This window comes from Myotis brandtii, unplaced genomic scaffold, assembly GCF_000412655.1.
Source record: "Myotis brandtii unplaced genomic scaffold, ASM41265v1 scaffold126, whole genome shotgun sequence".
Taxonomy (NCBI): Eukaryota; Metazoa; Chordata; class Mammalia; order Chiroptera; family Vespertilionidae; genus Myotis; species Myotis brandtii.
Window position 1 is genome coordinate 21,880 of NW_005354425.1, and position 23,783 is coordinate 45,662.

A 23,783-nucleotide genomic window follows, 5' to 3' on the forward strand; every position below is an offset into this window, starting at 1 on the left:
GTAGACAACAGATATATGGGTCATGTTTTCTTATCCATTCAGCTACCCTATGTCTTTTTATTGGAGCATTTAATCCATTTATGTTTAAGCTTATTAGTGATAAGTACTTGTTTGTCGCCATTTTGATTCTTTATGCCTGTGTTCCTTCTTACCTTTCTAGTTCTTTTTACAGCAGTGTCTAGCATTTCTTGCATTGCTGGCTTGGTGATAATAACCTCCTTAGCCTTTTTAGGTCTGTGAAGCTCCTGATTTCACCTTCAATTTTGAATGATAGCCTTACTGGGTTTAATATTCTTGGATTCAGTCCCTTGCTTTGCATGACTTTGTATACTTCATTCCATTCCCTTCTGTCCTGATGTGTTTCTGTTGAAAAATCAGTTGATAGTCTAATTGGAGATCCCTTGTAGGTAACTTTCTGTCTCTCTCTCTGGCAGCCTTTAGGATTCTTACTTTGGCCCTAGTTGGTTTGGCTCAGTGGATAAAGCGTCTGCCTGTGGACTGAAGGGTCCCAGGTTTAATTCCAGTCAAGGGCACTTGCCCAGGTTGCAGGCTTGGTCCCCAGTTGGGAGCATGCAGGAGGCAGTCTATCTCTCATTGTTGATGTTTCTATCTCTCCCTATCCCTTTCTCTCTAAAATCAATAAAAATATATATATTTTTAAAAAGATTCTTACTTTGTTGTTGATGTTTGCCAATTTAATTACAGTGTGTCATGGTGTCAGTCTTTTTGGGTTCATCTTGTTTGCGACTCTGTGTGCTTCTTGGACTTATGTGACTTTTTTCTTCCCAAAGTCAGGGAAATTTTCTGTCATTATTTCTTCAAACAGGTTTTCTAGTCCTTGCTCAGCTTCCTTTCCTTCTGGTACCCCTATTATGCAGAAGTTTGTTTTATTTCATGTTGTCCCAAAACTCCCTAAGGCTCTCCTCCTGCTTTTTAAGTGTTTTTTCCAGTTGCTTCTTTGCTTGGGTGTTTTTCTACCTTGTCCTCTAACTCGACAATGCGGTCCTCAGCTTCTTCTAGTCTCCTGTAGAAACCTTCCATTGTGTTCTTTAATGCAGCTATGCCATTCTTCATTTCTTCTTGTTACATGTGTTGGTGAATTTGTCATCCAGCCTTTTCAGCATCCTTATAACCATTGCTCTTAATTCGTTCTGACAAATTGCTTGCCTCCATTTCGTTTATTCCCTTTTCTGATGGTTCCACATATGAGTGAGATCATGTGATTCCTGTCTTTCTCTGACTGACTTATTTCACTTACATGATACGCTCCAGGTCTTTCAATGCTGTCTCAAAGGGTAAGAGATCTTTCTTTTTTTACTGCTGCATAGTATTCCATGGTATAAATGTACCACAGCTTTTTTGTCTGCTCATCTACTGATGGGCACTTGGGCTGTTTCCATATCTTAGCTATTGTAAATTGTGCTGCTATGAACATAGGGGTGCATACATTCTTTCTAATTGGTGTTTCGGGTTTCTTAGGATATATTCCTAGAAGTGAGATCACTGGGTCAAATGGTTCCATATCTAATTTTTTGAGGAAACTCCATACTATTTTCCATAATGGCTGCACCAGTCTGCATTCCCACTAGCAGTGTACTAGGGTTCCCTTTTCTCCACATCCTCACCAGCACTTGTCATTTGTTGATTTGTTGTTGTTGTTTTTAATATATTTCTTTATTGATTTCAGAGACGAAGGAAGAGGGAGAGATAGAAACATCAATGATGAGAGAGAATCATTTATCGGCTGCCTCCTGCACGCCCCCTACTGGGGATCAAGCCTGCAACCCAGGCATGTGCCCTTGGCCAGAATCGAACCTGGAACCTTTCAGTCCACAGGCAGACGCTCTATCCACTGAGCCAAACTGGCTAGCATGTTGATGTGTTGATGGTAGCAATTCTGACAAATGTGAGGTGATACTTCTTTTCAATTCCCATCTCTCTGATGATCAGTGACTTTGAGCATTTTTCATGTCTCTTGGCCATCTGTATGTCCTCTTTGGAGAAGTGTCTATTTAGGTCCTTTGTCCATCTTTTTTATTGGATAATTTGTCTTCCTTTTGTTAAGTTGCATGAGTTCCTTATATATATTGGATATTTAAACCCTTTATCAGATGTGTCATTGCCAAGTACGTTCTCTCATACAGTGGGCTCCCTTTTCATTTTGTTGATGGTTTCTTTTGCTGTGAAGAAGATTTTTATTTTGATGTAGTCCCATTTATTTATTTTCTCCTTAGTTTCCTTTGCCCTAGGAAATGTATCCATAAACATATTGCTATGAAGGATGTCTGAGATTTTGCTGCCTATGGTTTCTTCTAGGATTTTTATGGTTTCACGACTTACATTTAAGTCTTTTATCCATTTTGAGTTTATTCTTGTGTATATTGTAAGTTGTGTTTAGTTTCTCTGAGAATTCATTATTGGTGTATAAAAAAGCCTTCAATTTTTGGGTGTTGATTTTGTATCCTGCTACATTGCCAAATTCATTTATTAAAATAGTTTTTTTGTGCAGTCTTTAGGGTTTTCTTTTTCTTTTTTTTTTTTGAAAAACATAGGTTTTTAAAAAATATTTTTATTGATTTTTTTACAGAGAGGAAGGGAGAGTGATAGAAACATCAATGAGAGAGAAACATCAGTGAGTTGCCTCATGCATGCCCCCTACTGGGGATCGAGCCCATAACCAAGGTACATGCCCTCCACTGGAATCGAACCCAGGACCTTTCAGTCTGCAGCCTGATGCTCTATCCACTGAACTAAACCGGTCAGGGCTTTAGGGTTTTCTATGTACAATATCATGTCATCTGAGAATAATGAGAGTTTTATTTCCTCCTTTCCAATTTGGATGCCTTTTATTTCTTCTTCTTGTCTGATCACTGAGGTTAGGACTTCCAGTACTATGTTGAATAACAGTGGTGAAAGCGGACATCTCTGTCTTGTTCCTGTTCTTAGGGGAAATACTTTTAGTTTTTGCCCATCCTATCTAATAAAGCGGTGATATGCAAATTGACCATCACTCCAACACAAGATGGCTGCCCCCATGTGATCAAAGATGACCGTCAGGGGAGGGCAGTTGTGGGCAATCAGGCCTGCAGGGAGGGCAGTTAGGGGGAACCAGGCCTATAGGGGGGGACAGTTAGGAGGGACCAGGCCTGCAGGGGAGGGCAGTTGGGGGCAACCAGGCCTGCAGGGGGATGCTGGCATAGAAAATGACTAATCAGAACCAAATTGGCCAGCAGGGGAGGGCAGTTGAGGGGGCGAGATCAGGCCTGAAAAGGAGGGCAGTTGGGGGCAACCAGGCTGGCAGGGGAGGGCAGTTAAGGGTGACCAGGCTGGTAGGGGAGGGCAGTTAGAGGCAATCGGGCTGGCGGGGAGGACAGTTAGTGGTGACCAGGCTGGCAAGGGAGGGAAGTTAGGGTTGACTGGGCCAGCAAGGGAGGGTAGTTGTGGGCGACTGGGCTGACAGAGGAGGGCAGTTAGGGGTGACCAGGCTGGCAAGGGACTTTTAGTTTTTGCCCATCCTATCTAATAAAGCGGTGATATGCAAATTGACCATCACTCCAACACAAGATGGCTGCCCCCATGTGATCAAAGATGACCGTCAGGGGAGGGCAGTTGTGGGCAATCAGGCCTGCAGGGAGGGCAGTTAGGGGTGACCAGGCTGGCAAGGGAGGGCAGTTAGGGGTGACCAGGCTGGCAAGGGAGGGCAGTTAGGGGTGACCAGGCTGGCAAGGGAGGGCAGTTAGGGGTGACCAGGCTGGCAAGGGAGGGCAGTTAGGGGTGACCAGGCTGGCAAGGGAGGGCAGTTAGGGGTGACCAGGCTGGCAAGGGAGGGCAGTTAGGGGTGACCAGGCTGGCAAGGGAGGGCAGTTAGGGGTGACCAGGCTGGCAAGGGAGGGCAGTTAGGGGTGACCAGGCTGGCAAGGGAGGGCAGTTAGGGGTGACCAGGCTGGCAAGGGAGGGCAGTTAGGGGTGACCAGGCTGGCAAGGGAGGGCAGTTAGGGGTGACCAGGCTGGCAAGGGAGGGCAGTTAGGGGTGACCAGGCTGGCAAGGGAGGGCAGTTAGGGGTGACCAGGCTGGCAAGGGAGGGCAGTTAGGGGTGACCAGGCTGGCAAGGGAGGGCAGTTAGGGGTGACCAGGCCAGCAGGGGAGGGCAGTTGGGGGCAATCGTGCCAGCAGGGGAATAGTTAGGCATCAGTCAGGCTGGCAGGAGAGTGCTTAGGGGCAATCAGGCAGGCAGGCGAGCGGTTGGGAGCGGGCAGTTAGGGGGAACCAGGCCTATAGGGGGGGACAGTTAGGAGGGACCAGGCCTGCAGGGGAGGGCAGTTGGGGGGGGCCAGCCCTGCATGGGAGGGCAGTTAGGAGCAACTGGGCCAGCAGGGAAGGGCAGTTAGGGGCAATTGGGCTGGCAGGGGAGCAGTTAGGCATTGAACTGGCTGGCAGGGGAGTGGTTAGGGGCAATCAGGAAGGCAGGCAGGTGAGCGGTTGGGAGCCAGAAGCCCTGGATTGTGAGAGGGGCAGGCTGGGCTGATCTCTTCCCATTTGCTAAGAGTTTTTATTAAAAATGGGTGTTGGATTTTGTCAAAGCTTTTTCTATGTCTATTGGTGTGATCGTGTGATTTTTGTCTCTCATTTTCTTTATATCATGTATCACGTTTATTGATTTGTGAATATTGCACCAGCCTTGCATCCCAGCAGAAATCCCACTTGATCATGGTGTATGATCTTTTAAATATATTGCTGGATCCAATTTGCTAATATTTTGTTGAGGATTTTAACATCTATGATCATCAGGAATATTGGCCTGTATGGCTGAGGGACACACACATACCCCATGCACGAATTTCATGCACCGGGCATCTAGTTGAGTATGATGTTCGTGGTAGGTTTGTCTATATGGCCTTTATCATGTTGAGATATGCTCTCTCTCTTCCCACTTTGCTAAGAGTTTTTATTAAAAATGGGTGTTGGATTTTGTCAAAGCTTTTTCTATGTCTATTGGTGTGATCGTGTGATTTTTGTCTCTCATTTTCTTTATATCATGTATCACGTTTATTGATTTGTGAATATTGCACCAGCCTTGCATCCCAGCAGAAATCCCACTTGATCATGGTGTATGATCTTTTAAATATATTGCTGGATCCAATTTGCTAATATTTTGTTGAGGATTTTAACATCTATGATCATCAGGAATATTGGCCTGTAATTCTCTTTCTTTGTAGTGTCTTTATCTGGTTTTGGAATTAGGATAATTCTGGCCTCATAAAAAGAGCTTGGAAGTGTTCCTTCCTCTTGGACTTTTAGGAATAGTTTGAGGAATATAGGTATTAGTTCTTCTTTGAATGTTTGGTGAAACACCCCTGTGAAGCCATCAGTACCAGGGCTTTTGTTTGCTGGGAGCTTTTTTTATTAATGCTTATATTTCATCAGTTGTTATTGGCCTATGCAAGTTTTCTGCTTCTTCCTGATTCCGTTTTAGGAGATTGTTTTTTTCTAAGAATTTGTCCATTTCATCCTCATTGTCCAGCTTCTTGGCATATTATTGTTCATAATATTTTCTTACAATCCTTTTTATTTCTGTGGTGTCAGTGGTTACTTCTCTGCTTTCGTTTCTGATTTTATTCATTTGGGGTCCTCTCTCTTTGTTTCTTGATGAGTTTGACTAATGATTCATGAATCTTGTTTATCCTCTCAGAGAACCAGCACTTGGTTTCATTGATTTTTATGTGTGGTTTTTTGTTTGTTTGTTTTAGTTTGTTTTTTGTTTGTTTGTTTGTTTGTTTTAGTTTCTATGCCATTTATTTCTGCTCTAATGTTTATTATTTTCCTTCCTCCTACTTACTCTGGGCTTTTCTTGTTCTCTTTCTAGTTCTTTAAGTTGAAGGGTTAAATGGTTTGTTGTTGATTTTTCTTGCTTTTTGAGTAGTGCTATGAATTTCCCTCTCAGGACTGCTTTTGCTGTGACTCAGAGATTTTGGGTTGTTGTGTGTTCATTTTCACTTGTTTCCAGGAAGTTTTTTATTTCTTTCTTGATCTTCTTGGTAACCCATCCATTGTTTAGTGGCATGCTATTTAGCCTTCATGTGTTTGAATATTTTTGGCTGTTTTTACTGTAGTTGAATTCTAATTTCATTCCACTGTGATCTGAGAAGATGCTTGATATGATTTTAATCTTCTTGAACTTGTAGAGACTTATTTTGTGTCCTAACATGTGGTCTATCTTTGTGAATGATCCATGTACACTTGAAGAGAATGTATATTTTCATCTTTGGCGTGAAATGTTCTATAAATGTCAATTAAATCCATATGATCCAGTGTGTCCTTTAGAGACACTGTTTCCTTGTTAATTTTTTGCCTGGAAGATCTATCCAGTGAAGTCATCGGGGTGTTAAAGTCCCCTACTATGACTGTATTGTTGTTAATCTGTCCTTTAAAGTTCTCTATAAGTTTTTGTTATCTATTTATGTGCTCTTATATTGGGTGCATATATGTTTACCAGGGTTACATCCTCTTTTGGATTAATCCCTTTAGTATTATGTAGTGACCTTTGTTATCTCTTGTGATGATCGTTATTTTGAAGTCTGTTTTGTTGGATATGAGTATTGCTACTCCATCTCTTTTCTTTGCCATTTGCATGGAAAATTTTTTCCATTCCTTCACTCTCATCCTGTGTGTATCTTTTGTTCTAAGGCAGGTCTCTTGTAGACAGCATATAGTTGGGTCATGTTTTTGTATTCATTCAGCTACTCTATGCCTTTTGCTAGGAGCATTTAATCCATTTACATTTAAAGTTATTATTGATAGGTACTTATTTATTGCCATTTTAATTCTGTATGCCTTGTTTTCTCTCTCTATTTCTTCTTCTCATTACAGCAGTCCCTTTAGCATTTCTTGTAATGCTGGCTTGGTGGTGATATACTCCTTTAGCCTTTTTTTGTTTTTTTGTGTGTGTTTTTTCAGGAAGTTCTTTATTTGACCATCTATTTCAGAGGTTCTCAACCTTCTGGCCCTTTAAATACAGTTCCTCATGTTGTGACCCAACCATAAAATTATTTTCGTTGCTACTTCATAACTGTAATGTTGCTACTGTTATGAATCGTAATATAAATATCTGATATGCAGGATGGTCTTAGGCGACCCCTGTGAAAGTGTGAAAGGGTCATTCGACTGCCAAAGGGGTCGCGACCCACAGGTTGAGAACCACCTTGCTGGATATAGTAATCTTGGTTTCAGATCCTTGTTTTCCATTACCTTGAGTACTTTATGCCATTCCCTTCTGGCCTGTAGAGTTTCTGATGAGTAATTAGGTATCAGCCTTATGGGAGTTCCTTTATAGTTAACTGTTTGCTTTTCTCTTGCTGCCTTTAAGATTCTTTCTTTGTCTTTAATTTTTGGCATTTTAATTTTGATGTGTCTGGGCATGGGTCTGTTTGTGTTCTTGCTTGAGCTTCTCTGTGCCTCCTGAACTTGTGTGACTTTCCTTTACTAGATTAGGGAAGTTTTCTGTGATTATTTCTTCAAACATGTTCTCTATCCCCTTTTCCCTTTCTGCCTCGTCTGGCACACCTGCTATTCAAATATTGTTATGTTTCACATTGTCCCACAGCTCTCTTAAGCTGTCCTCCTGGGTTTTTTTTATTGTTTTTTTCTTTTTGGTTCTCCAATTGAGTGATTTTTTTCAACCCTGTCTTCTAATTCACTGATTCAATCCTCAGCTTCCCCTAATCTGCTGTGTTTCTTCCAATGTGTTCTTTATTTGTGCTATGTCATTCTTTATTTCTGTTTTCATTGTTACTATATCTTTTCTCATGCTGTTGAGCATCTTTTACATCATTATTCTGAACTCTGTATCAGATAAATTTCTTATCTCCATTTATCTCTTCTTCTGGAGAATTCTCTTATTTCATTTGGGGGTTGTTTCTTTGTCTCCTCATTTTGGCTGCCTGTTTGGGTTTGTGACTATGTATTAGGTAGCTCTGCAACACCCCTCAGTCTCTAGTGTAGGACAGTGTCAAATACTGTTTCTGTCTAATTAGATCAGGCAAAGACTCCAGAGACCACCTATGCTTACAGACTGATAGGATTTCATCTTGAATTGCCCTCAGGCAGTTGTCCACTGGTGTGGCGAGTTTTTTTCAACAGGGTGGGGTAGTTGCTTCTGCCTGGAAGCTAATTGTTATTCTCAATCTCCTATTGGGCCTCAGAAACGTCACACCATGGGGCAAGTTATTTTCCAATAGGGTGGGTTAACTGTCTTCCCCCCCAGGCAAAGCAGCCTGTATAGCTAATGTCGACATGAGAAACATGTCCTCTGCAGTGTGAGGGAATAACTCAGCACAGAAAACTGGAGTGTCTGCCTCCTGAACTCTAACCCCCGAGCCCTGATCCTGGCTTCTGCTCATACTACCAGTCCACTCTGCCCTCCCTCTGCCAGAGCACAAGGTGAGTGGCTCCTCAGGGAATTTTGTGCGTTGGCCCTTTAAGAGGGTGCCTTAATTTCCAGCCATCAATTCCTGACAGGCAGCAACCTTGCTGCTTTTCACAGCCAGATATTATGTGGATGCCCTTTTTAGTTCTGGTGCTCTCTGCTGGGGGGGCCCAGTTTGGGGATTAGACCCCAGAGTTCTCAGTGGCAAGCCTCCACAGCTGAGATCTCTCTCCAGAACTTCAGTTGCTGTCTATAAGAGCCCTGCCACGCCTTCACTCCTCCTACCAGTCTCTATGCAGTCTTCACTTTCTGTCCTCAATTATCAGGGTTCTCTCCAGTGAGTCTTCCATTGATTATTCAGGAAGTTTTTCTGTATTTTAGTTGTAATTCCAGTTTAGTCCTGGGAGCATGTCTGTGCAGCATCCACTTACTCCGCTGCCATTTTTAATCCTGGTTTTACTCTTTAGTGAGTAAAAGTTCAAATCTTTGTGAGGTCCCCTCCCCTTAAGTGCTCTGCTCTAACTTTATTATTTCCTTCCTTCTACTTACTCTGGGCTTTTCTTTTCTTTTTTAATATATTTTATTGATTTTTTACAGAGAGGAAGGGAGAGGAATAGAGAGTTAGAAACATCGATGAGAGAGAAACATCGATCAGCTGCCTCCTGCACACCCCCCACTGGGGATGCACCCGCAACCAAGGTACATGCCCTTGACTAGAATCGAACCCGGGACCCTTCAGTTCGCAGGCCGACGCTCAATCCACTGAGCCAAACCAGTTAGGGCATGGGCTTTTCTTGTTATTTTCTTTCTAGTTCTTTAAGCGGTAGGGTTAAATAGTTTATTGTTGATTTTTCTTGTTTTTTTGAGGTAGGCCTATAGTGCTATGAACTTCCCTCTCAGGACTACTTTTGCTGTGACCCAGAGATTTTGTGTGGTTGTGTGTTCATTTTCATTTATTTCCAGGAAGTTTTTTATTTCTTTCTTGATCTCGTTGATAATCCTTCCATTGTTTAGTGGCATGCTATTTAGCCTCCATGTGTTTGAATGTTTTTGGCTGTTTTTACTGCAGTTGATTTCTAATTTCATTCCACTGTGATCTGAGAAGATACTTGATATGATTTTAATCTTCTTGAACTTGTAGAGATTCGTTTTGTGTCCTAATATGTGGTCTGTCTTTGTAAGTGATCCATGTGCACTTGAGAAGAGTGTATATTTTCAGCTTTGGAGTAAAATGTTCTATAAATGTCAATTAAATCCACCTGATCCAGTGTGTCCTTTAGAGTCACTGTTTCCTTGTTAATTTTTTGCCTGGAAGATCTATCCAGTGAAATCATCGGGGTGTTAAAGTCCCCTACTATGACTGTATTGTTGTTGATCTACAAAGGGACTTTTTGAGATAATTGACATACAACATTATATTAGTTTCAGGTGCATAACATAATGATTTGATATTTGTATACAGAGGTGGGCAAAAGTAGGTCTACAGTTGTTTGTATGGAAAATAGTATAATAGGTAATAAATTGTAATGTAAGAATAAACTCTGTTTCCCATACAATTGTAAACCTACTTGTGCCCTACTCTGTATATTCTTGGCTCCTTTATTGTACACAAATTGACCGTGTATGTGTAGGTTTATTTCTGGGCTCTCTATTCTGTTCCCAAATGAAGTGTGTGTGAGTGTGTGTGTGTGTGTGTGTGTGTGTGTGTTAATCCTCACCCGGGGATATTTTTCCATTGATTTTTAGAGAGAGTGGAAGAGATAGGGAAAGATAGAGAGAAACATTGATATGAGAGAAACACTTCAATTGGTTGCCTTCTGCACAAGCCGCAACCAGGGCCCAGGCCAGGGAGGTGCCTGCAACCAAGGTATATGCCCTTGACCAGAATCAAACCCGAGACCCTTTGGTCCATAGGCCTATGTTCTATCCACTGAGCCAAACCAGCTAGGGTCCAAATGAATTTTTTTACAATGAATATACTGATATGGTTTTGTTTCATTTTCCTGTATCAGATACTATCTAAAGGCTTAATCCTTTTTCATTTTTCTAATTTTTTTCTCTTTGATTCTGTTCATAAGCTTCTTCTTCCCTCTCCCCTGTTTCTGTGTCTACTTTAGGTTGAGTTGAAACAATGGGCTTGACAGGTAAACTTGTAATTTGTGACAGGGTGATAAAGCATTATTATCTGAAACTTGTTCTTATAAATATCTTTGTGAAATGCTTTGAAAAATCTGACCTCAAAGAATTAGAATTGGAAAGAACTCTAAAAATAATTTTCTAGGTAATATTTAAATTATTCCAGATGTGATTTTCAGAGAAAAGATTATATAATACTAGAGGCCCGATGCACAAAATTCGTGCAAGGGTAGGGTCCCTAGTCCTGGCTGGTGATCAGGGCTGATTGGGGCCTTCCAGGTTCCGGCAGAGGCCTTCCTTCATTCCACACCACCCCCTAGTGGTCAGTACACATCACAGCAAGTGGTCGAACTCCCGGTTGTCGAACTCCTGAGGGGACAATTTGCATATTAGCCTTTTATTATATAGAATAGGGATTCCTTTTCTAAGCTATTGCAGAATTTTTAAAATACTCATTTTCAAAATTATCTACAACAGAATGAAATGTGTTTACACTGTAGTATGTCAGGTTCTTCTTGCTCTAGGAAGACAGACCAGTTGCTGTTTTGCCATATGTCCTTTACATGCGTAGAATAAAATTTTGATGTCTTCCCTAAGCCTTCTTATCTCCACTTTCTTTCATCTTTCCTTATGGTTCCCTACATTTTCTTGGAGGTTTCTTCTGAAAATATAAATCTTACATGCTACTTTCAGTTGGAATAGCACTTTGTGAACTCTAAAGCATTATGCAAGCATAAATAATTATCTATATAGATAAAAGCCTAAGTGATCATCCAACTGTTCGGCCGTACAACCGGTAGCAATGATGCTCAATGACCACCAGGGGGAAGATGCTCCAACTGGTAGCTATGACACGCACTGACCACCAGGGGGCAGACGCTCAACACAGGAGCTGCCGAGCTGTGGTGACTTGGCAGCTGCAGTTCTCGGGTGACGCATCTAGAATCAGAGAGGAGGGAGCCCAATTCTAGGGTGCGTCACCTGAGAACCGCCCTCTTACAATCCGGGACCCCTCAGGGGATGTCAGAGAGCCAGTTTCGGCCTGATCCCCACAGGCCAGGCCAAGGGACTGCACTGGTGCACGAATTTGTGCACCGGACCTCTCGTATTATTATGAAAGGTTGTAAATCCTTAAAATGTACTCTTAGAAAAGCAGTCCAGTGCTTGCTTTAATTTTTCTTAGAAATCATTTGTTACTGAAAATTTTAAGTCTATATTTTTATACTCAGTGGTCCATATTTCATTTCTTTTTTGATTCTTTTTTCTTTTTAAATTATAGTTGACATACAATATTATATTAGTTTCAGGTATACAACCTCATGATTAGACATTTATATAACATATGAAGTGATCACCCTGATAAATATAGTACCCATCTGATACCATATATAGTTACTATAATATTATTGACTATGTTTCCTGTGCTGTACTTTACATCCTTTGACTATTCTGTAACTACCAGTTTGTACTTCTAAATGCCTTCACCTTTGTCACCCATCCCCACAACCCTTCTCCCATCTGGTAACCATCAAAATGTTCTCTATCTATGAGTCTGTTCTGTTCTGCTTATTTGTTTTTTAGATTCCACATATAAGTGAAATCATCTGGCTTTTTTAATTCTGTCTGACTTATTTAACTTGGCATAATACCTTCTAGGTCCATCCATTTCATCTATTTTTTAAAAATATATTTTTATTGCTTTCATAGAGGAAGAGAGAGGGAGAGAGACAGAAACATCAATGATGAGAGAAAATCATTGATCAGCTGCCTCCTACCAGGGATTGAGCCCACAACTCAGGCCTGTGCCCTGACTGGGACTTGAACCATGACCTCCTAGTTCATAGGTCAACACTCAACCACTGATCTACACTGAATGGGCCATGCCATCTATTGATGGACACTTAGGTTGCTTCCATATCTTGGCTATTATAAGTAATGCTGCAATAAACATATGGAATATATATATATATGTGTGTGTGTGTGTGTGTAGTTTTTAGTTTTGATTTGAGAGAGAGACATTGACTTATTATTTCACTTATTTATGCATTCATTAGTTGCTTCTTGTATATGCCCTAATTGAGGATTGAACCCACCAAGGGCATATTGGGATGATGCTTTAACCAACTGAGCTACCCCACCAGGGCTCTATGTCTTTTCAATTTAATGTTTTGGGTTTCTTGGGAGAAATACCCAGAAGTGGAGTTGCTGGATTCTTCTTTGTCTCTTGTTATAGCCTTTGCTTTAAAGTTAATTTTATCTGATATTAAGTATTGCTACCCCAGCTTTTTGTTTTGTTTCCATTTTCAGAAAATATATTTTCCATCCCTTTACTTTCAGTTTGTGTGTGTCTTTCAATCTGAAGTAAGTCTCTTGTAGACAGCATATGTAAAAGTCTTATTTTATTATCCATTTAGTCACTGTATATGTGTTTTTTTAATCCTGTCCCGAGGATATGTTTTTATTGATTTTAGAAAGAGAGGAAGGGAGAGAGAGAGAGAGAGAGAGAGAGAGAGAGAGAGAGACAGAGACATCAATGTGAGAGAGAAACACTGATTAGTTGTTTCCCCTATGTACCCCAGACCAGGGATTGAACTTGCAACTTTTTGGTGTACAGGATTACACTCCAACAAACAGCAACCCAGCCAAGGCTCACCATATATCTTGATTGGAGCATTTAATCTATTTGTATTTAAAGTACTTGTTGATAGATAATGTATTTATTGCCATTTTATTTTCTTCATATTTTTTTGTCTTTTCTTCTTCTTAAAGAAAACACCTGAATGTTTATTGTAATATTGATTTGGTGGTGATGAACACCTTTAGCTTTTTCTTGTCTGGGAACCTCTTTATCTGTCCTTTGATTCTAAATAATAGCTTTGCTGTATAGAGTAATCTTGGTTGTAGATCCTTGCTTTTCATCACTTTGAATATTTTGGGCCAATCCCTCTGGTTTGCAAAGTTTCTGTTGAGAAATCAGTTAATAGTATTGTGGGAGCTCCCTTATAGGATACTAACTGCTTTTCTCTTGCTGCTTTTAAGATTCTCTCTTTGGCATTGGCCAGGTATCTCATTTGATTAGAACACTGTCCTAATATGCCAAGGTTGCGGGTTTGATCCCAGTCAGGGCACATACAAGAATCAACTAATGAATGCATAAATAAGTGGAACAACAAATTGATCTCTGTCTCTCTTCCTCTCTCTCTCTCTCTCCCTCTCCCTCTCTCCCTTTCTCCCTCTCTCCCTCTCTCTCCCTCTCTCTCCCTCCCTCCCTTCTTCTCTCTCTCTAAAATCAATAAGTAAATTTTTTTAAAAAAAGATTCTTTCTTTGTCTTTAACGTTTGACATTTTAATTATGATGTATCTTGGTATAGGCCTCTTTGGGTTAATTTACTTTTGGGACTTTCTGTGCTTCCTGGACTTCTATGTCTATTTTCTTTACCAGGTTAGGGAAGTTTTCCATCATTATTTTTTCAAATAGGTTTTCAGTTCCTTGCTGTCCCTCTTCTCCTTTCGGTACCCCCATAGTACAAATGTTGGTATGCTTGAAGTTGTCCCAAAGGCTCCATACACTATCCTCATTTTTTTGGATTCTTTTTGTTGTTTTGATTGGGTGTTTTCTGCTTCCTTATATTCCAAATCACTAATTTGATTCTTTGCTTCATCTACTCTACTGTTGATTCCCTGTAATTTATTCTTCATTTCAGTTAGTGTATCCTTCATTTCTGACTGGTCCCTTTTTTATAGTTTCCATGTCCTTATTTTATTTTTTTAATCCTTACCTGAGGATATTTTTTCTTGATTTTAAGAGAGTGGGAAGGTAGAGGGAGAGAGAGAGAAACATCAATGTGAAAGAGGAACAGCAATCAGCTGCCTCCCACCCGCACCCTGACCAGGAATAGAACCCCTGTACGGGTCAGTGCTGCAACCAACCGAGCCATACTGGCCAAGGCTCCATGTCCTTTTTTATTAATCCTCACCTGAGGATATTCTCTCCATTGATTTTTTTAGAGAGAGTGGAGGGGAGAAAGAGAGAGACATCAATGTGAGACACATCGATTGGTTGCCTCCTGCATATGCCCTGACTGGGGCCAAGGATCGAGCTATAAATGAGGTATATGCCCTTGACTGGGAATCAAACCTGCAACCATTCAGTCTATAGGATGACACTCTAAACACTGATCAACCAGCCAGGGCTCCATGTCCTTTTTTTATGCTGTTGAAATTCTAAGTTCCTTGAACATCCTTATAACCAGTGTTTTGAACTCTGCATCTTGTAGATTGCTTGTCTCCATTTTGTTTAGTTTTTTTCCTGGAGTTTTGTCCTGTTCTTTATTTGGGACCTGTTTCTTTTTCTCCTCATTTTGGTAGCCTCCCTGTGTTTGTTTCTATGTATCAGGTAGAGCTGCTATGTCTCCCAGTCTTGGTAGAGTGGGCTTATATAGTAGGTATCTAGTAGGGCCCAATGGCACAGTGTTCCTGTTCACCTGAGCTGGGCATTCCAGATGCACCCCTTGTGTGGGCTGTGTGCACTATTCTGTTGTAATTGAGCCTTGATTGCTATTGGCAGGGCACTGGGAGGGATTGATCCCCCCGCCGCCCCCAGGCTACTCGGCTGCGAGAACCAGCTATAAGTACAGCAGAGGAGCTGCTGTGCAGTGGCCAACCCCACAGAACAGGACTCACTTCAATGGGGCTTTGGTGCCTGCTGAACCCACCCTTTGAGTGTGTCGCTTGTGAAGGTAGTTGGGTTATAATCCAGCATGGTATGAAGCTGTCCACCAGGTATGCTGTCTCTGGGGCCTCCTGGAAGGTGCATGGTCAGCCACAGCCTGTGCCCTACCTGGGTCCACTGACATGAGCTACTGCAGATGGCTGCTACTTGTTTTGGGCTTGGATGTACCTGAGAGAGGCCAAGCTGCAAACCAAGTCTGGCTGTCGTTAGTACTGGGCCTGGGACCACTTAGCAAGAGATGCAGGATACAAAGAGGCTAGGTGCTGCTTGTTTGAGATATTTTAGGAAAGTCCAAAGCATGAGGCAAGAAAGCAAAGCCACTGGAAAAGGCTTTGGTGGGCCTGAAAGTTGGGAAGGGTGGGGTCTCAAGGAATCACCAGGACAGAGCAAACATTGTTAGTCAGCTTGATGGAGACTCAGATATGGCACCCACTTGCTGGCTCTGTGTGGCAAGATTTCAACAAGGGAACAATGGCCTCTGCCACCACTTCTGTCTAGGAGAAAGCTGTGGTTGTAGAAAGTTCCAGCCCTTGCCCTGATGCCAGAGAATTTATTTTCTCCCCATATGTCCCTGATGCCTTTTGAGCTGCTGCCCCCGTGCTGAAACTCTGAGTGAGTGAGTCTGAGTAAGTCCATTTGTAGGCCCTTTAAGAGGAACCCCTGGGTCTTCAGCACCCTTTCTCTCACTCAGCCACAAACCCTGCTTGCGTTTACAGCCAGGAGTTATGGTACCTTTTCTTCCTGGCACTGGAACCCTGGGTTTGGGGGCTTGGTGTGGGACTGGACCCCTCGCTCCTCAGGGGGGAACTCTGCAGCCAAGGTATCCCTCCCAATTTTTAACTGCCACCCGTGGGTGTGGGACTAGCCCTGGGGTCGGCAAACTGCGGCTCTCGAGCCACATGCGGCTCTTTGGCCCCTTGAGTGTGGCTCTTCCTAAGCCTTAGGAGTACCCTAATTAAGTTAATAACAATGTACCTACCTATATAGTTTAAGTTTAAAAAATTTGGCTCTCAAAAGAAATTTCAATCGTTGTACTGTTGATACTTGGTTCTGTTGAGTTTGCCGACCACTGGACTAGCCCATTCAGTGTCTCTGCCTCTCCTACCAGTCTCGATGTGGCTTCTTCTGTGTATTTTTAGTTGTAGGACTTCTGTTCAGCTAGATTTCAGGTGGTTCTGAATGATGGTTGTTCTGTAGTTTAGTTGTAATTTTGATGTGGTTGTAGGAAGTTCCAAGTACCATGTTTACCTATTCCATCATCTTGACTGGCCCACCAGTTTTCTGATTCTTATAACTATCTTCTTTAAATTCAGCTCTGATGAACATACACCAGTAGAGGATGAAGAGCCAAAGAAAAGCACCACTTCAGCTTCTACTTCAGAAGGTATTATTTTAAATGCAGAGCTTTTTTATTTAGAAGTTTATAAATAGTTGAACATTAGGCTTTACTTTTATTCAAATTGTCTATTACATTCCTTTTCAGTATTTCAAATACAGTAAAATTGATATTCAGTAATACTTCTTTAGAAGTTAGTTTTTATTTGTATTTTATGTAGAAGAAAAGAAGAAGAAGAAGAAGTCTAGTCATTCAAAAGAAAGGTCCAAGAAAAGGAGAAAGAAAAAATCATCTAAAAGAAAACACAAGAAATATTCTGACGATAGTGACAGTGACTCTGATTCTGAAACAGACTCCAGTGGTAAGAAAGTCAACATCATTCTGCAAGCCTCACTTCAAAACTACTTTTACTTCTTAAAGTTTATTTCAGAAGTAGGTTCTTAAAACAATAATAATAGTCAAGAGTTTTTTAACACTTAGTGACTTTGTGCCCGGCACCCTGCTAAGTGCTTGCTAATTAATCCACACAGTAACTGTAGGGTACATCTTAGAGATGGGGAAAGAGAGGCACAGAGCAGCTTAAAGTACCACCCTCAAGGTCACACATTTTGGATTCAAACCTAAGCAGTGTGACTCTAGATTGTTTGTGTGTAGTTATACAAGGCCCGTGGCACTGAACCAAGTTGGGGTTGGGCTGCAAGGCGTGTGATGCCAAACCAAGCCATACAGGGCTGCATCAGCCCAGTGGAGCAGCTCTTTTGTGTAATTCTCACACTCAGTGTGAACCTTTGTGCAATTTTCAAAAGGTTACATATAAAGGTCCCCCTTCAGGCTGGCAGCTGATTTAAGGAAGGAAGACACCCCCTGTGGGGTGACACATCAAAAAGCCACCTTTTGTTGTGCCCAGTGCTGGCTGATGATTGACAGAGGGTGCCTCCTCTAAGGAGACATTACACAAAGGTGCCCCTTCCTCTCATGTTACCTGGGTTTCCTGGCCTCCATTGTCACTTTTGTTCCTCGTTGCTGGGAGACTGGACTTTCTTAAAGCACAAATCTGAACATCTCAGTCCCCTACTTAAAATGCTTCATTTAGTAGCTCTTCATGGCCTTCAGGGTAAAGTTCAGACCTTGATTAATCCACTCTAATCACATATACTCTCTCACTTTATCTCAGAGCATCCTCTGTAGCTTGAGAACTACTTTCTGTCTCCTCAATATCCCATGTTCTTTCTCTTGATTTTGTTACTTGATACAGATAGTCTGTCCGCCTGCAATGCCAGTCTCTCCCCGCATGCGGCTTGGCTTACTCATTTCAGCAATTGGCATGCATTACTTTTGTAATAAAACTGATTTTATTATATTTTTTTTTCTTTAAAAACTGATCTTAAAAAGAAGTAGCTTAAGAGTCACCTGTGCCTGGCCAACAATTCCTCAACCACCCTCTCCATATCAGCCTGATTTTGAGACTCCTGTAGGCCCAGAGTGCCCCAGGCTTCCCCCTATCACTCCAGACTCTATTTATCTCTTCACCTCTTTCACTTCCATTAGACTGAGCTCCTGGAAAACATCCCCCCCCCCCCCCCCCCCCCCCAATTAAGTACCATGTGTGTTTTCTCTCTTTCCATCATGAAGATACCTAAACATTCAGAAAGGTAAAGAGAATAGTATAAAACCATATACATATCACCTAGATTTTAACAATTAGTATTTTGAAATATTTGCTTCAAATATGTTTTTTCTGAGATAGTCTGTGTAAATTACAAATATCACACTGTTACCCCAAGGATTTCTGTATACATCTCTTTTGTGACATTTTCCTATTTAATCACAATATTGTTATTTTATGTAATAAAAATAATAATATCCCATATCACCAAGTACTTAGTGTGACTTTAACTTCTATGTCCCCAGTGCCTAGCACACTTCCTGACAAGTAGCAATAAATGAATTAATTAATTCTGTGTAACAACAAATAGAACAGCAATGGGATATTTATCTACTCAAAAGTATCGGGGATATAGAGTTAAATTTTTAAAAATTTTTTAATGTGCTTTAATTCGCAGATGAAGACACAAAAAGGAGATCAAAGAAAGCCAAGAAAAAGGAAAAGAAGAAGAAACGCAGATCGTCAGTTTTTTTTCTTTAATTTTTATTATGGAAAAGTTCAAATATATATAAAATTACATAAAACAGTAAAATGATCCCCCATGTAACTCTTGCCCAGCTTGCACAATTACCAACTCATGGGCAGTCTCCACTGCCCCCCCCCCCATTATTTCGATACCAATCCCAGATATCATTCCATCCATAAACCACCATGTTTTTCTAAAAGATAGGCATTCTTTTTTAAAAAAAAAAAAAACCTCATAACTACAGTACTAAAAATATTTAACAATAATCTCAATTCTTGGTAGTTTTTTGTACAGTATATTTAAATCAGGCTCCAAGTAATGTCATAAATTGCCATTGATTTATATGTCTCTTACATCTCTATCCTCTCCTGTTTTGTTCTTGCAAATTGTTGAAGAAACCAAATTGTTCGTCCTGTAGAATTTCCTGCAGTATGGATTTTGCTGATTGTATTATCATGTCCTTTTAACATGTTCTGTCCTCTGTATTTATAAGAGAAACCTACCCTCATCAACTATTTGGTAACCCTGAAGTACAGTTTATATAGAAAGGACAGGATAATTGCTTACTTTTTAAAAATTCTTTATTGTTGAAAGTATTACCTGTCTCCTTTTTCCCCCATTGACCTCTCCTGACCTCTCCCAGTCCACTCCTGCCCCCAGCCCAGGCCCTCACACCCCTACTGTCTGTGTCCATTGGTTAAGTTTATATGCATGCATATAAGTCCTTTGGTTGATCTCTTACCCCCCAGTTGCTTACCTTTTTTGTTTTATGAGTTTTTAAAATAATGAGCTGGGTCATTTTAACATCATTATGAACCCAAGTATTGATACATGTTTAATGTTCTTTAATCTAATACACTTGAAATTATTGCTGCTGCTCAAATTGGTAGAAGCTGTTTTTTAAACTGCTTTATTTTTGTTATCTTTCTATATCATGAGAATTTTATTTCATTTTTCCCTTTAGGGATCTTTTTTTTATAGTGAAACAATTTGGTTAAATAAGTTAGAAGATTTTTAAATTAAAATTCTCTGAAAAGTTTGAATAAGCTGAGAATTCAAATCATTTTAATCAGTCTTTTCATTGCCTTGAAAAAATAATATACCCTTTAAGATGGAAATATTAAGTCAATTTGTATCAAATTATAATAATTACAGGAAAAAATACAAGAAAAAGAAGTCTAAGAAGAGCAGAAAAGATTCCAGTGACTCAAGCTCTAAAGATTCCCAAGAAGAGTTTCTGGAGAATCCCTGGAAGGATAGATCAAGTAAGTTCTTCTGATAGACTTTGACTCAGAACAGATAAAACATTAAATTAACCAATTTGTCAAAATGTGAATTATTTTTCTGAACATCTTTCATGCAGAGCCTGAAGAACCCTCAGATTTAATTGGCCCAGAGGCTCCAAAAACACTTGCCTCTCAAGATGATAAACCTCTGAAGTAAGTTGACAGTGCATTTACAAAGTAGCTTCCCAAAAGTAGGGCCCTAACTTACCTTTCCAAGCTTACCTCCCTCTGCTCCCTCATTTATACCCCAGGTTCCAACTGAGCCGAACTAAATTTTCCTGTGTTTACTGTGCACTTTCCCACATTGTGCCTTGTTTCCCTTATTTCTTCCTCCAACATGCTTTTCCTATTTTCCTAAGCCCTGTTTTCTTCATTACCTTAAATTTCTTCCTGTTAAAATCCTTACCATCCTTCAAAGCCCATTTGAATAGGAGGGGCATGTGCTGATTCCCAATACCTCTACAAGTAGGTGTGGTTCCTACCCCTCTTTCTTCCTTTAATCCTCATAGAATTTTCTATTTCTTTTGTGATATGTATTATATATTCTACATTGTATTTCAGTTATATTCTTATTAGTATGTAAATTCTACAAGATCAGAGATTATTTTTGTTTAATAGGTATTTAAGAAGTGTTCAATGAATGGAATGAAGGGATGATAGGTTTTAAAGTCCCCTTGAATGAAAGGTAATAGATAATTGTTACTGTGTTATTGGTTAGAAGGCTAAACAGTATATTAAATTTGAGCTATATTATTTCTTTACATTTTTTTTTAAGGAAAAGAAATTTACTGAAAGAAGCAGTAAAAGCAGTACCTGTAGGGATAAATTTATCCATAATTATAAAATATGAATATATACATACTAACACCAGTTCTTTTGTTCTTCCAAAATATCTCTGCACTTCTGGGTTAGTTACATAGGTTACTAATTAAATTAATTAATATTGGGCTTCCTAGCATGCTTCCACTCAGCAATTGTTATTCCTAATGTTTGCTGAGAGTACATGAATTTTTGTGTTCTCTTTAGATGATGAGGTTTTTATAATGAACCTTTTCTGAATTCTGAATTACTTTGTAGCTATGGCCATGCTCTGTTACCTGGTGAAGGTGCAGCTATGGCTGAATATGTAAAAGCTGGAAAACGTATCCCACGAAGAGGTGAAATTGGTTTGACAAGTGAAGAAATTGCATCATTTGAATGCTCGGGTTATGTAATGAGTGGTAGCAGGTACGTTCTTGGCATTGGAGTCAATTTTTATGATGAAATCATTTCCTTTCTCACTACCAGGTTTATATTTGGTGATTGATTTTCATTAAGTGATCATTCCTAATGAAAAGTAAAGTATTGTTTTAATACTGGATTTATTAATATAAATATAGTTGTCTAAAATTCTAAGTATGTATGCACCTGAGCTTCAAACTCATCTGTGTCAAAGAATCAGTTTTTCCAGTATCCTTTCTTATTTCATATTTTGGTACAGATAGATTATCCTCTGGAGGATATAGTTAAATTCAGCTATTTATCACTGCCTCATGAGGAATGCATTTTCATAAAACAATGTTTCCTGGTTTCTAAGTTTGCCTCTGTGGACTCAGAAAACATGGACTCTCTAGTTCTCTGTGGCCTCTGAGAATGAAGAGCAGAAAAGGATTATGACAGACATCAGGTTCAGCATGGGGGAATGAATATAAAATTAGGGAAGAGAAAGCAAAGTACCAGGAAGAACAAGGAGAATGAAAAGGGCATCTCTACCAAGATCAAACTGAAGTTTGGATTTTCAAAAACTTTATAAACTTCTAAAGGTAGATACGTATTTTAAAATAAAATTGAAGGCAAACATTTGCAGTACCCCTGAAGCACTTCCAGAATCTTATAATTCTGAGACCCAACATTTAAGAATATTATATCTGAGGATCAGCACAATAAGATAAAAAGAAATTGGAGGCATAAGGACTGGAAATGAAGATATAACACAGTCACTTTTTGTGAATGATATGGATTGTTTATATAGAAATCCTAAAGAACCTAGAGATAAATTATAAATAATAAGAGGGTTTAACAAATAGTTGTATATAAGATTAATACACAAAAATCAATTGCATTTCTATGCACCATCAACAAGCAACTAGAAAATGTAATTAAATAAAAAGTAAACAACATTTGTAATAGTATCAGAGAATATGAAGTATTTAGGAATAAATATTTTTTAAATATGTTTTTATTGATTTTAGAGGGAGAGGGATAGATAAAAACATCGATGAGAAAGAGACATCTATCGGCTGCCTGCACGCCCCTACTGGGGTTCAAGCCCGCAACATGAGCTTGTGCCCTGACTGGGAACGGAACCAAGGACCTCTTGGTTCATGGGTCGATATTCAACCATCGACCCGGCAGGAATAAATCTTAATAAAAAATGTCTAGGACCTCTACAGGGAAAACTATAAAACATTATTAAGAGACATTTAAAAATAAATGAAGAGATACCATGTTCATGGACAGAAAGGCAATATTGTAAAGTTATCAGTTCTTCCCAAATTGATCTGTAGATTCAGTAAAGTTCTCATCAAAATCACAACAGAGTTTTCCGTGAAACTTCGTAAGTTGGTTTTAAAATGTATTTGTTAGACTAGAGGGCCAAGAATAGCCTGGTCACTGCTGAAGAAGAGGGGGAAGATGAAACTTGCTCTACCAGATATGAGGACTTATTATGAAGCTTACAGCACTTTCAAAAGTGTTGGGGAACAAATGAATTGTTCACTGGAATAAAATACAGAGTCCAGGGACAGAGTCATGCATGTATGGAACTTAGGTATATGAAAGAGATAGCCTATAGGATCACTGGGGAAAGAAGGAACTATTCAGTAAATGGTTCAGGAAAAAAATGGTTATGTGTATGGGAAAAGATGAAAGTAGAACCCTATATTACCATATTTAAAAATCAGTACAGCTAGGTTAAGAACTTAAATGTCAAAAACAACTTTTAACACTCAGTATAAAATATGAGCAGATATCTAGTAGAACTTGGGGTGGAGGAAGTGTTTTTTAAAGGGCAAAAATACGGAATAACCATAAGATAAAATATTGATAAATTTGCCTAGGTTAAAAATACGAACTTTTGTTCATCAAAAGGCATCTTAAAATAAGTAAAAAGACAAGTTCCAAGCTGAGGTAAGAAAGAAGCAATAAAAATATTTTTTTTTAAAAAAAAGAAAGTGGGAAAATGATACAAAGAGGCATTTGTCAGAAGAAGAAATATATATGACCTATAAATACATAAAAAGATGATCATGCCTGTCCTGTGTGGCTCAGTGGTTAAGTGAGTGTCCACCTATGAATCAGGACGTCATGGGTTCAATTCCCAGTCAGGGCACATGCCCGGGTTGATGTTTCTACTTCTCTCTCCCTCTCCCTTTCTCTCTGAAATCAATTTAAAATATATATATATTTTAAAGATGGTGGATGTGGAGAGAGCAGAGTGCCTGAATAATGGCTCCTCTGTGTATAACACATCCAACAGCAACTTGGGCTTACTCCTCACAGGTGGCAGGATACCATGACCTTCCTGTGACATTACGCCCTATATATATATCTCTATACTAATAAAAGGGTAATGTGCTAATTAGACCAGGAGACCTTCCGGACGTCCTTCTGGACAAAGCCTTGGTGGCGGGGCCAAGGCAGAGGCGGTTAGGGGCGATCAGGCCAGGAGGGGAGGGCAGTTAGGGTTGATCAGGCTGG

The 23,783-nt window shown here is 40.0% G+C and overlaps 1 protein-coding gene across 1 annotated transcript in view; it reads left to right on the forward strand.

Moving 5' to 3' along the window:
- The window catches only part of NKAP (NFKB activating protein), a 35,196-nt gene that overhangs the window by 6,226 nt on the left and 5,187 nt on the right, over positions 1-23,783 (forward strand). Inside the window, exons 3-8 of the mRNA XM_005859423.2 lie at positions 16,605-16,675; positions 16,848-16,988; positions 18,691-18,754; positions 19,915-20,024; positions 20,123-20,198; positions 21,123-21,272. Of these exons, the coding sequence (XP_005859485.1) occupies positions 16,605-16,675; positions 16,848-16,988; positions 18,691-18,754; positions 19,915-20,024; positions 20,123-20,198; positions 21,123-21,272 (612 nt within the window). The remainder of the gene's footprint in view (positions 1-16,604; positions 16,676-16,847; positions 16,989-18,690; positions 18,755-19,914; positions 20,025-20,122; positions 20,199-21,122; positions 21,273-23,783) is intronic.